Source organism: Euleptes europaea, chromosome 8, assembly GCF_029931775.1.
Source record: "Euleptes europaea isolate rEulEur1 chromosome 8, rEulEur1.hap1, whole genome shotgun sequence".
Lineage (NCBI taxonomy): Eukaryota > Metazoa > Chordata > Lepidosauria > Squamata > Sphaerodactylidae > Euleptes > Euleptes europaea.
The window spans coordinates 31380071-31393388 of NC_079319.1; the positions used below are offsets into that span (position 1 = coordinate 31380071).

A 13318-nucleotide genomic window follows, 5' to 3' on the forward strand; every position below is an offset into this window, starting at 1 on the left:
CTGGGAGGCGCAGGTCAGAATAAATTCGGCAGCTTCGGCCCCCCTTCAGCGGGCTCCGCTGGAGAGGCGCGGGCTGCCCTTTAAACTGACCTGCGCCTCCCAGCTGGGAGGCGCAGATGAGTTTAAAGGGCAGCCCGCCCCCCTTCAGCGGGCTCCGCTGGAGAGGCGCGGGCTGCCCTTTAAACTGACCTGGGCCTCCCGGCCGGGAGGCGCAGATCAGTTTAAAGGGCAGCCCGCCCCCCTTCAGCAGGCTCCGCTGGAGAGGCTCAGGCTGCCCTTTAAACTGATCTGAGCCTCCCAGCTGGGAGGTGCAGATGAGTTTAAAGGGCAGCCCGCCCCCCTTCAGCGGGCTCCGCTGGAGAGGCGCGGGCTGCCCTTTAAACTGACCTGTGCCTCCCGGCCGGGAGGCGCAGGTCAGTTTAAAGGGCAGCCCGCCCCCCTTCAGCGGGCTCCGCTGGAGAGGCTCGGGCTGCCCTTTAAACTGATCTGAGCCTCCCAGCTGGGAGGCGCAGGTCAGTTTAAAGGGCAGCCCGCACCTTTCAGCGGGCTCCGCTGGAGAGGCGCGGGCTGCCCTTTAAACTGACCTGCGCCTCCCGGCCGGGAGGCACAGATCAGTTTAAAGGGCAGCCCGCTCCCCTTCAGCGGGCTCCACTGGAGAGGCTCAGATCAGTTTAAAGGACAGCCCGAGCCTCTCCAGCGGAGCCCGCTGAAGGGGGGCGGGCTGCCCTTTAAACTGATCTGCGCCTCCCAGCTGGGAGGCTCAGATCAGTTTAAAGGGCCCCCGCGCGCCTTCAGGGAATCCCTCTGAAGGCGCGCTGGGGCCGAATTTTCCCCCGAACTCCGGATCCCCCCGAATTACCGGGGATCCGAAGCGGGGGAGTTCGGACTTCGGCACGTACCGAACCCACAAGGGTCAAATTCGGCCGAATCCGAACTGTACCGAATTTTTTTTTTTTGACAGCCCTAGCTTTAAAAGTTGACAAGGTAAAGTCACGAAGGATACTTCCATTAATAGCTTTTAGCCATGAGGGCTAAATGGCTTCTCTATATTCAGAGGCAGTGCTCACTTCAATAACAAGTGGGGAGCAAAACAAGGGAGACTAAATGGCTTCTCTACATTCAGAGGCAGTGCTCATTTCAGTAACAAGTGGGGAGCAAAACAGGGGAGACTAGGCCTTCAAGGGGGTATTTGGTGTACTAATGTAGGCAATAAGATGCTGGACTAGATCAACCATCAGTAAGATCCATCAAGGATCTTCTTGTGTTCTCAGTTACCCACTCTATCCAGAACATACCCAACAGATGTCTGGCCCCTTTTCTCAGAGAACTCCAAGAAGGGAGATTTCGTAACAGAACTGCACCGGGAGTTAAAAAATAATCACTACTCATTTTATTTTTTTTGTGAGCTAGCAATGAAGACACTTTCTTTTTTCAAGTGTCACTTGTATTGGAAATGTTATTAAGATATGGGAAATTATTTAGAAGCACACTACAAAGAACTGCTTCAGCTATCTATTCTCTTGGGGGTTTTCAGGCACGCAGGTGTCAGTTTGTAAAAGGAAATTGTTTTGGAAAAGCCAACTATTCTGAGCCATGTATATATAAATTTCAGTCCTCATTTCCAATTTACATACAGCTGCAATGACTTCATACTTGCATTAGTTAAAGTTTATGGATGTTACTCCTCTGATCACAGCCGTGGAAAGTTTAAAGTGCCTTATGTGAGCTATTTATCAATATGATTATATTTTCTTTTTCAAACTGATGATGTTTACCAGCGTAACACAGATATTTAAGTAGCTTTCAATTAAAAACGGTGCTAATGTGGCTATTTTCTCACATACACTTTCATCTTCTTAAAATTAGGGCTTCCATTATGAGATTTAAATGAGAAACAGAAAGATCATATGACCAGATAAGTGTCACAATTATACTCAATTGGGTTTTAAAATTCAAAATAGTTTGAGAAATACTTCCTTCTGTGCAAGAACGAAAAAGGTAGAACATCCTTGTCTGATTAAAGCAGACACAAAATAAGTCAATATTTTACCTAAGGGCCAAACCACAGGTAATGCTGGTAATCCATGGTCAGCTTATATAACTGACCTACAAAAAGGAATTGTGGGGGAAGGAAGGCGGTTTCCAGTATGGATCAGGCCCATGGCACTGGGAAAAGAGTGTGTGAATGGTCATTAAAATCTTCAGAAGAAGAAGAGTTGGTTTTTATATGCCAACTTTCTCTGCCACTTAAGGAAGAATCAAACCGGCTTACAATCACCTTTCCTTTCCTTCCCCTCCCCACAACACACACCCTGAGAGGTAGGTGAAGCTGAGAGAGCTTTAAGAGAGCTGTGACTAGCCCAAGGTCCAGGCTAATGCATCCTGAGCACTCCTGGTTAATTCCAGGGCTAAATGCCATTGAATTCAATTGGCCAGAATGAAGATAAATATGGGTCTGTTTCAGGGCCACAACGGTAGCTGAACATGAATCAAGAATAGCTGTTTTTGTATACCACACCCACTGTTGCGCCACTGGTTTTATATCAGAACAGGATCTTTTCAAACGAGCCAGGAGAATATGGGAAGTGACTCCAAACCACTGCATTCCACTCCTCCTGGCATAGATGGCTGCTTCTTCCACTATGGACCTAAGCAGGATAGATGTAAGAACTAGGAAGTAAATATTTAGCTATGATTACCAGGTGATCAATGGAAGGGATAAGTATTCTCTACCATAAGTTCTGGTGCCTCAGGAATCCTCCCACGCCATATCTCTCAACACAACTGAGACTGATCGGTCATGATAGCAGAGCAGACTTCCATGAAGGCTGTTTTGAAATAAAATGTACTGGTTTCCTCAGTGACCTGGCACCACTGAATAGATTCATTCATCACACTAATTAACTGGCATCATTGCAAATGAAAAGTACACAGTGCTGGAAATGAAACAGGTGCGATCCAAATGGATTCTAGATTTGGCGCCCGCATGGCGCTCTTGTCCCATTGTTTATTTAATCAGCTCACATCAAAACCCACGGCACGTCAGGCTGCCATACTAGACTGGACATATGAAATGCTGAACAGCTCGCCTCCCAGATGCATCCGATGCCCTCCAACATCTGAACAACGTTAGATAACGCTGCAAAGAAGTTGTGCTGTAACCTGACATTAGGCAAACGCTGTTTAATAACACATACGCCGGAAAATAGCGAGCACAATAAGTGAAAGGCTGTTATCACATCAGGAGAAGAAATGCCAAAGCTATTCTTCCTAATTAGTGAATGGCTTCCCGCTGTTCCCATTTGGGGTGGCAAGAATGTCACCAGATTTACTGAAACAGCTTTGAAACTGTTATTCTGGGGAGTCTAATAATTATCTGTAGATAACTCACCAAGGCGCCATGAACACTTTGGGTTTTTCTGACCTCTTATAAACACATGTATTCAGCAGCTTAGGGTAGAGAGGAAATCACAGGCTACCACCTCCAGGAATTTTTTTTTAAATATTGGCAAAACTGGAGATGTTGAACTGACATTAATGCTCATAGACAGTGAGCGTGGTATGGTGGTGAGAGTGTTGGAGTCGGACCTGTGAGACCCAGGTAGGGTTGCCAACCTCCAAGTACTAGCTGGAGAGCTCCTGCTATTACAATTGATCTCCATCCGACAGAGTTCAGTTCATCTGGAGAAAATGGCAGCTTTGGCAACTGGACTCTATGGCATTGAGGTCCCTCCCCTCCTCAAACCTCGCCCTCCTCAGTCTCTGCCCCAAAAACCTCCCTCCGGTGGCGAAGAGGGACCTGGCAACCCTAGAGCCAGGTTCAAATTTCTACTCTGCCATGGAAGCTTTTTGGGTGACCAAGGGCCAGTCACAGACTCTCCAGCCTAACCTATTTCATGGGGCTGTTTTGAGGATAAAATGGAGGACTGGACACTAGGGAGAAAGGCAAGGCATAAATTAAGCAAGCAAGCAAGCAAACAAATAAATAAATAATGGAAAAATCAGGTTTCCAAGATTTGCTTTCAGCCACAATAGCGTACAGGGTCTAGTTTCCAAAGTTTAATAACAAGGCCCATATGGTAGATTGTAACTGAGTCTTGCACTTATATATATACGGGTTCTCAGTTTGGTATGTCTTTCTCTTCTATTATTGGAAAAAAGTAAAAATAACAGTTACTGTAGGCATACTATGTAGAATATTGCATAGAACACAATTCTCCAGCTCTACCAATGATACTAGGTTTTGTCAGATTGGTGGTAATTTCTGTCAGCAAAATTTATTGTTTACCTTATCTTCCTAGGATTTCTCATACCATTTTTTTTGGGGGGGAGGGGGGCTGTTTTACTGAACCTGGAAACAGACAAAGAATGCAATGGTGATTCAAGGGTGAAGTTTTGGCACAGTTCAGCAGCCTACATTGAGCAAAATCAAATTTTAGTTGGGTTCTTTGTCATTTTAGTTTACTTCAGTCATTCTCAAGGACAAAGAAAATAAAGCCCTGAGCCCGGCAGTGGCCGGGGAGTGAGGGCGGGATATAAAACGAATAAATAAATAAAATTAATAAAGTGAGGGCAAATGTGATTGATAATCTTATTGTGAGCACATCATGGCAGACATGTGCTTATGAGCCATGTTCAGTTACTTCTGTCTTTCACTGGTGGATGTTATAATTTATTTACATAGCATTATCAATGGGAACACATGAAGTTGCCTTATGCTAAGTCAGACCATTGGTCTGTCAAGTTCTGTATGGTCTACACTGATAGAGGCTGTTCAGGGACACAGGGAGAGATCTTCCAACTCACCTACTACCTGGTCCTTTAAATCTGGAAATCCTAGGGATTGAACTTCAGACCTTCAATGTGCAAACAAATGCTCTCCCACTGAGCCATGGCCCCTCCTCAAATGTGCATGGCTTTGGAGGGGGTGGGCTCTTCCCGTGAAGAATTTACAATCTGCCATTTGACATAAGGGATCCAAAGGGAGAGAGATAGAAGGGGAAGTTTCCGTTACATAAAGAAAATTAGTTGGACGAAAGACAGCAGAAACATCAGAGTATCTTCCAGGAGGGTTAGCTGTGTTAGTCTGCTGTCGCCAAAACAATCAAAAGACTCGTGGCACCTTAGTAGCTACCACATTAATGACATAAGCTTTTGTGAACCAGAATTCCACTTTGGCAGATGCATGAAGTGGAAGATGCATTCAGCTGATACAAAGAAAACTATAAACAGGGGGAGAGGAAAGGAAATTATTACAAACAGAGGTCAAAAGGCCCGGTTTCCTAGGATAAGATCAGGGAATCTATAGGACAGGCCAGTCACTCACCTCTCATAGTGATATTATTAGCCATGGAAACAGGGACTTTAAAATCAAGAAACAGATTTCCCGGCGTGATCTCAGTGTGAAAGTGTATAGGCAAACACCCTGATTAAGAACCAAGATATTTTCTTATAAAACAGAGGCTTAAATCAGTCTTTTAAAATGTGCACATAATTCATATGCAAACGTTGCATAGTTAGACTGTTCTAACCAGCGCTGACCATATCCATTTTGGGAACAAGCTGCTTAAGAATTATAAAATGGCCCTGTTTTACATCTTGTGTGAAAACAATTTTAGAGTATTGATGAAATATAGATACTGATTCAGGTCACATATGTTTACAAAAATATATTTGCATTATTTCAAATAAACTCATAGATCTTTTGTGCGGGTTCTTGTCTTCTGAACAGACAAACCCCACCAGATCCTTCGAAGTAGCCACCATATAAATGTATCCAGAAAGCTTACCTAAATAGGGGGCTATGCTTATTCAACAATTCCTTCCCATATTTATTTAAAAATGTGTTTAAAAATATTTTTTGGGATTCATTCCCATCTGATGCAACATCCATTCAATCAGGAAAGAAAATATTCATTTGTAAAAATAGTAGGAAACATACCCAGTCTGTTATTTTAAGTACTATCTTTCCTTATGCTATAAAAAAATTGAAATAATTCAAACAATGTAATTGACAAGAAGCAAGTGAGATGGCGGTTGAGAATGCTGTCAGACATGACTATGTCAGGGTGCAAAGAGCTTTGAGTAGCTCAGGCTGAGGGAAGGAAGCTGAACATTTTCCATTCACCGAAAACCTTATATAAGCCTGAGTGTATGTATGACGTTTATTGCCAATAACCGAACAGTGCATGTGCAGCACGGCTTTCCAGCCTTCTTGAAATTGTGTGTACTTTTGGAATCTGAGAACAGCCAGTGAACGGCACCAGAAAATGCCTGCCGTGGAGTGAGCTGGGTCCGATAATAAAACATGAAGATTCCAGAAGAAATTCAAAGAGGTTTCAAGCCAACTATCCTCCTACTAGGGAGGCAGCTGTACCGTTGTTCTCCCTGCTGACTACAACGGAGATGCCTCTTGCGCTCTTCTGATGCACATTCTGCTCCAGAGAAGTACAGAAAAGCCAGGATTGGCTCTTTGCTTTGGGAACATGAAGCTCTGGGGAAGAAGCAAGTGGGTGCTAGTAAACACATTGGTGAGCACCACATTAGGGATGACTTACATACAGCACAGGTCTCAAACTTGCACCACTAGGATTAACTAACCGGTAGAAAACATGAAATGACAATACATGGAATCATGTATTGGCAGTTCATGAGAGGGAGGGCAGGAAGGGTTGTGTCAGTGTTTGGCTCTTGTGGCCCTTTCTTACATGCCCAGGGAAATGCCGATCACGTAGTTGAGAATTTTCTGCATTGTGCAGGGGGTTGGACTAGATGACCCTGGTGGTCCCTTCCAACTCTATGATTCTATGAATCAGATTGAGGTTCAAGAGCTGATAAAGACATTAGAAGAGACTACAATGGCTCAGTGACATGATGATCTTGGAAAAGAAAAGAGTACCAGCAGGAGGCCAAAAATGAAATGAGCCATGAAGGATTGTGGAAAAGGACTTTGGGCTGAACAGAAGATGCCCTTGAGAAAAAACAGAGCAAGAAGTAATCATTTCCCAGAGAGAACTGGTTATGATCACATCTAATACTCTTTAATCTGGTGCTAAAATGTTGGAGAGTTGTTATACATCTATAGCTGGATGATATCCCAGAATTCAGTGGGCCATTCCTTCCATCTTCCCATTGGGGAATAAGAATAGAAAATGTGTATGGAAGTGTGTGAGGGCTCAGCAAGTCTATCCTAACCAATTGTTGGAATTATTGTGAATGGAAGTGTGGTTAAATGCTGCACTAATATACATGCCACCAGTAGCTATTTCATAGTTGCATGACAGCTCTTAGGGGCTAAGATCTGAGCAGATTGCTAGAGACAGCCTCACATTCTGCTGAAAGAGTCATACGCCCAGGCGTCAAGAGCAGTCTGTCTCCTTGAGGTCTCCTTAGTCTCTTACATACTTTCCAACCAAGGAAACCACACAATTGTGATCATGAGAAACAAACTGTGCCTTGCAAATAAGCATTCTTCATACAAAGCTGGCAACTCCACAAGACTTTTGCAGTCAGCTTCATGGTAATTTGACATTGCCGACTCGGATAACTCTCTATTCCAAATATCTGCTTCCTACTTTGCCTGGAGCCTGCCTGCTGCAATAAGTCCGTCACAGCTTTACACTTTGCTCATGTTCCAAGCTCTTCTCACTCTTTTCAGACACTTGCTTGAAAGGCAACCACAAAACTGGGAGCACACCAGGTATAATCCTGCTTGAGCTTATGTGGCCATGAGTCTGCTGAGGTACCTTCTACTACTGACCACTTTGATATAAATTAGTAGCAAAAGGGATGTGCTTAGATTGATTGATTCCGAAAACTCCTTGGGTATGTTCAAATAGCTTTCCCCAAAGCAATCCCAGCATTAATGTGCAGGAGAAGCAGTTGTGATCCGCAAATTGTGAAAATGCAGTGAAAAATTATATAATATATAAACACAAGTTTTAAACACAGAGAAGTCTATTTCTCTAACCTTCCCGTTTTATTTGACTTTTGGCACCTGCTCCTCACTCTGGCTTACTGTGCCCACGATCAATTACCAAGTATTTTTAGCATAAATGAAGTAAGGTACTGATGCATTGAGACAAAGATACAGATCAGTAGTAAAATGGCAGTGTACCCAAGCTCTACATATTGGTATCTGGCAAATATACACGGCTGTTGAGGCTGTGAAAAGGGTAATGGTTTTTTAAACTGCCATATTTTTACTTCAAAGGGTTTTATTTTTATATCGTTGGGAGCAGAATACACACACACACACACATATAGCCCTCATGCGTGCATATTTTCTGCTGCTTGGAGATGCTTTTATGGAAGAAATGAAAAAAAAAGTATACCATTTATACAAAGCAAGAAATACATTTCTCCCACCACATTTGCTGAATCTTTTTTCAATTTTTCCTTTCTATCCCCACAGATTTGGAACCCCAACCGGCTTCCAACAGTACACATCATACCAAAAACTCTAATTGGTTTGGCTTAGGTGGACCTTTCTTGCGAAGAAATTCTAAAGGGGGGGGGGTGCAGAAAAGTGTGCCCACCAGATCATGGGTTTGATTTGCAAAATGCGTTACGAAAGCCAAAATGGTGTCGGGTTGGAGAGGGTGATCCTGGTTCAAAATTCCATTTGGCCACGAAGCTTGCTGACCTTGGGTTCATTATTTCTCTTTGTCCAAAATTCCCACCAGGCTAATCGTGATGCTGAAATGGAAGACAGAAGACCATGTACACTATCTCAAGCTTCTTACAGGAAAGGCAGCACAAAATATAATGGGTAGAGGCACTGGGGTAGGCTCATGATTGTTACGACACTCGTTAATTCTTGACAAGCCTGTTTCTGCATTTATGTGGATTTCCAGAAATGATCAGTTGTAGAAGTAAGATTACATCTGTCAACTCATCTCGTCTAACCATGCCAACTAGAGCTTGGGAAGTGGCTGGAAGACAGCCATTAGCTGCCTATATAACCCTTTAACCTCATGCTGTCTCCTCCCCATGTCATATATACAACTGCATACCCCCCCCCCCGCCCGGCTAGCCCAATCTCATCAGATGTTGGAAGCTAAGCCTTATTAGTATTTTGCCAGGAGACCACCAAAGAAGTCCAGGGTCACAACACAGAGGCAGGCGATGGCAATGGCAAACCATTTCTGAACGTCTCTGCCTTGAAAACTCCACGGGGTCGCTGTAATTCAGCTGTGACTTGATGGCAAGGGAAGATCTCCAGACCACCATAAATTCTGTTTCCTTTAACAAGGAATGGATCACAACCATTCTAAATCCTATTAAATGAAATGGGGCTTACTTCTGAGCAGACCAGTTTAGGATTGCTCCCTATGTCTGTTACCCAGATGCTTTTAAGAATTAACAGTAATTCTACCTGAACCAAACATTAACTTCTAGTTAATCTGGAAACAATTACAACAACCATGTAGAAATGTTTCAAACAACACTATATACTGTTTTTAATATACTTAATATAGAATTGAGATTGTTTCATTGGAGAGAAGAGTCTCTAAACATTGCACCATTTCAAATGCTAATTGCTCTTTCATTGAGAAATTGCATTTTCCCCTCTGTAATGTGAAACATGGAAGATAAATTAATACCTTTTAATGTCTTTTAATAAAAGCCAGTTATATAACAAGAAAAGTTTATTGATGCAATATAATTAGAAACTCCTAACTCTCCTGCATAATCATTCTAGCAGCATCAAGTATAATTTTAGAACCCATATGTTTATAGGGAAATTACTCATTTTTCTTCTGATGAATATGTCATCTCTTCTTGTTCACTCACCCAAAAAACCAATAGCACCCCAATACAAATGGAGCCCATCTTTTTCCAAAAAGCAATTCAAATCGGTGAGGATGATATAAAGGGGCAGAATTAATTGAAATGGAAAAAGTCAAGTTTATGTTCGGTGAAAAGCAATCTGCTGTTCAAATGAGTGTCCAGCTGTATTGAACAACTGCGTTTTCCTTCATGAAATACAGAGCAACAACTAGAATTACTGTTCTTCAACAGAGGTAAAACAACATTAAAGGAAATAGGTGAATTATCAATTGCAACGTATCGACATTTTCATTTATTACGATGCCGGGGAGGGCAGGGTATAAGTTTAATAAATGAATGAATGAATGAATGAATGATGCTGTTTCATATTTTTGACAACTTTTCTTAGCGTAATAAAGGGACAAAAGAGTCTTAAAGCATTACTTTGAAGGGAAAGAAAGAACACTTCCATACGTTCCTTCAACCAAGTTTGTTCTTTTCTCAGTTCTTTTTCACACAGCAAAGTTGCTGTTGTAACCACCAAAACTTTGCTTGTGGATTAAAAGATGCCAAAAGGCTTGATCATTTAAAGCAGAAATTGTTTTGTGTGTGCCACAAATGCAGGAAGTCACAGAGACTAATAATAATCGCCAACTAATAATAAGCTTGCATTTGTTTTACTTGCTCATTGCCTCTCCCTTTGTCTTTTAAAAGTTTATGAAAAAAATTCCCCTTCAAGCCAAGATAACCTCCCCCTTGGTCTTACAACGGTGGCAGTCCTACTAAAGATGTCTTTTATTGCCTTTGATCCTAACTCCAGGAATACCAACCTGATAGCTTTAATGATATAAATCTTTTCATTTAATTCAGATGTGCAATATGGCTACTTGAATAGCCCATTATACCTGAAGATATATGTTTATTTTAAGCAATATAAACAATTGCACTGCCAATTATGTGGGTTTTACTTGCTCCTGTCTTAGATTTTTATTTTCAGCCCAGAGGCATGCTTTCTACTTTCTCCCTTCTGTCCTCATCGACTTCTTCCCTTCTTCACAGCAGCATATGAAAAATTAGCTCAATCGAACTTGTAGCATCTCTAGGCACCTTAAGTCAATTTGCATACAATAATGTTGCAATGCAAAAATGGTTCTCTCCTTTCCCAAGAAAAGGCTCACTCCGTCCAATCATTATGCCCTGCATAAAGGATGCTGAGCTGGTGTGAACTTGCATTTGATCTCTATTTCCTTGTTGATTTTGCAAAGCAGTCACTTACTGATGGTTTCCATAGGAACAAGTGAGCTTATTTTTCATTCTTATGATCTCTCCCTTCACCTAATAATATAGATACTGTAGCATAAAGGCAGAGAAAAATTCTACATGTGCCATCTGTGGGTTATTTATCCACTGCAGAAGAAAGTAAGGCATAGTTTTCAATCACACAGGGAGACATTTTCATCCCCGGCAATTCTCCTCGATGATCTGATTTTATATATTTATAAACGTATACAGACTGTCTCTCTCACAGACATTAAAAAAATGAGTGATGGCTACTTACATCTTTGGTTTCTGCGCTTGCTCTTGTACATTGTCATTCTGGAGAAACCCTGCGATCCAAGAAACAATTCTCTGTACCCAGACAAAAGAGACAAGACTCTGCTTCTGCTTTGCAGCGAGACAGTTGCTCACTGGCAGAAGGTAACCAGCAGTCTCTCTCAGTGAAAGCAAGGGTAATACCATTCTCATCACATCCTGGGGAGATACAGTTAGGTCTGTTTCCTCAAAGGCAGGGCTGGGAGTAGAACAAAACCTTCTCCAGTTCTTGCAACATTTCAGTTCCTGTCCTGAAAACACCTATTTAAAGGTTACCAATCACCCCGATGCTTTAAGGAGGTAAATATGTCTGGTCTTTCAGAGCGACCTCAACACTTTTCCCCCCTTGGAAAGCAGAGTATTTAAGTTAATGTATGTGTAATTAAGAGAACCAGAGTGGTGTAGTGGTTAAGGTGTTGGACTAGGAGCTGGGAAACCAAGGTTCAAATACCCACTCATGAGAACATAAGAAAGGCCATGCTGGATCAGACCAAGATCCATCAAGTCCAGCAGTCTGTGCACACAGTGGCCAACCAGGTGACTCCAAGAAGCCCACAAACAAGACAACTGCAGCAGCATTGTCCTGCCTGTGTCCCAAAGCACCTAATAGGCATGCTACTCTGATCCTGGAGAGGATAGGTATGCATCATGACTAGTATTTATTTTGACTAGTAGCCATGAATACCCCTCTCCTCCATGAACGTGTCCATTCCCCTCTTAAAGCCTTCCAAGTTGGCAGCCATCACCATATCCTAGACAGGAAGTTCCACAATTTAACTATGTGTTGTGTGAAGAAATACTTCCTTGTATCTGTTTTGCATCTCTCACCCTCCAGCTTCAGCAGAAGACCCCGCATTCTAGAATTATGAAAGAGGGAGAAAAGCTTCTCCCGGTCCACTCTCTCTATAACATGCATAATTTTATAGACCTCTATCATGTCTCCCCTTAACCACCTTCTTTCCAAGCTAAACAGCCCTGAGCGTTTTAACCGTCCTCAAAGGGCAGTTGCTCTAGATCCCTGATCATTTTGGTTGCTCTTTTCTGCACCTTCTCAAGCTCTGCAATATCCTTTTTTAGGTGTGGTGACCAGAACTGTACACAGTATTCCAAGTTGGTCTCACCATAGATTTAATAGCAGCAGTTTTATTCTCTATTCATTATCTAATTATGGCCAGCATGGAATTTGCCTTTTTCCCAGCAGCCGCACACTGGGTTGACATCGAGCGATCCACTACTACCCCAAGATCCCTTTTTAGGTCTGTTGCTGCCAGCACATATCCCATCAGTGTATATGAGAAGTTGGGATTTTTTGCCCCAATATGCATCACTTTGCAGTTGCTCACATTTGCCATTTTAATGCCCATTCCTCCAGTTTGAAGAGATTCATTTGGAGCTCAGCACAGTTCGATTTTGTTTTAACCACCCTAAATAATTCGGTGTCATCTGCAAACTTGGCCACATCACTGTTCACCCCCAACTCCAGGTCACTGATAAACAGGCTGAAAGGCACCGGTCACAACTCAGATCCCTGATCCCACTGCTCACATCCCTCCTTTGTGAAAACTGACCATTGATTCCTACCCTTTGCTTCCTATTTTTCTGCCAGCTCTCAATTCATAAGTGGACCTGTCCTCTTATCCCACGTCTATGAAGTCTGCTTAGCAGTCTTTGGTGGGGGACTTTGTCAAAAGCCTTTTGGAAATCCAAATACACAATGTCCACAGGCTAATTCCTGTCCACATGCTTATTGACACTTTCAAAAACTCTAAAAGGTCAGTGAGACAGGACCTACCTTTAAAGAAGCCATGTTGGGTTTTGCTCAGGAGGGCTTGCCCTTCTAAATGCTTGACAATTCTATCTTTAATAATGCTTTCCATCAATTTACCTGGAACAGACGTTAAGCTAACGTGGCATGTAATTTCCTGCCCCCACCCCCGGAACCTTTTTTATAAAT

The 13318-nt window shown here is 42.6% G+C and overlaps 1 protein-coding gene across 7 annotated transcripts in view; it reads right to left on the minus strand.

Annotated features, from left to right (window-relative positions):
* The window catches only part of RALYL (RALY RNA binding protein like), a 313989-nt gene that overhangs the window by 69787 nt on the left and 230884 nt on the right, over nucleotides 1–13318 (minus strand). For 2 of the 7 annotated variants that reach the window (XM_056854031.1, XM_056854030.1), the window contains exon 1: nucleotides 11330–11451. The exons of the other annotated variants lie outside the window; for them this stretch is intronic. In XM_056854031.1, the coding sequence (XP_056710009.1) occupies nucleotides 11330–11366 (37 nt within the window). In that variant the 5' untranslated portion in view covers nucleotides 11367–11451. Of the gene's footprint in view, nucleotides 1–11329; nucleotides 11452–13318 lie in introns of those variants that run through there. 7 annotated transcript variants of the gene reach the window in all.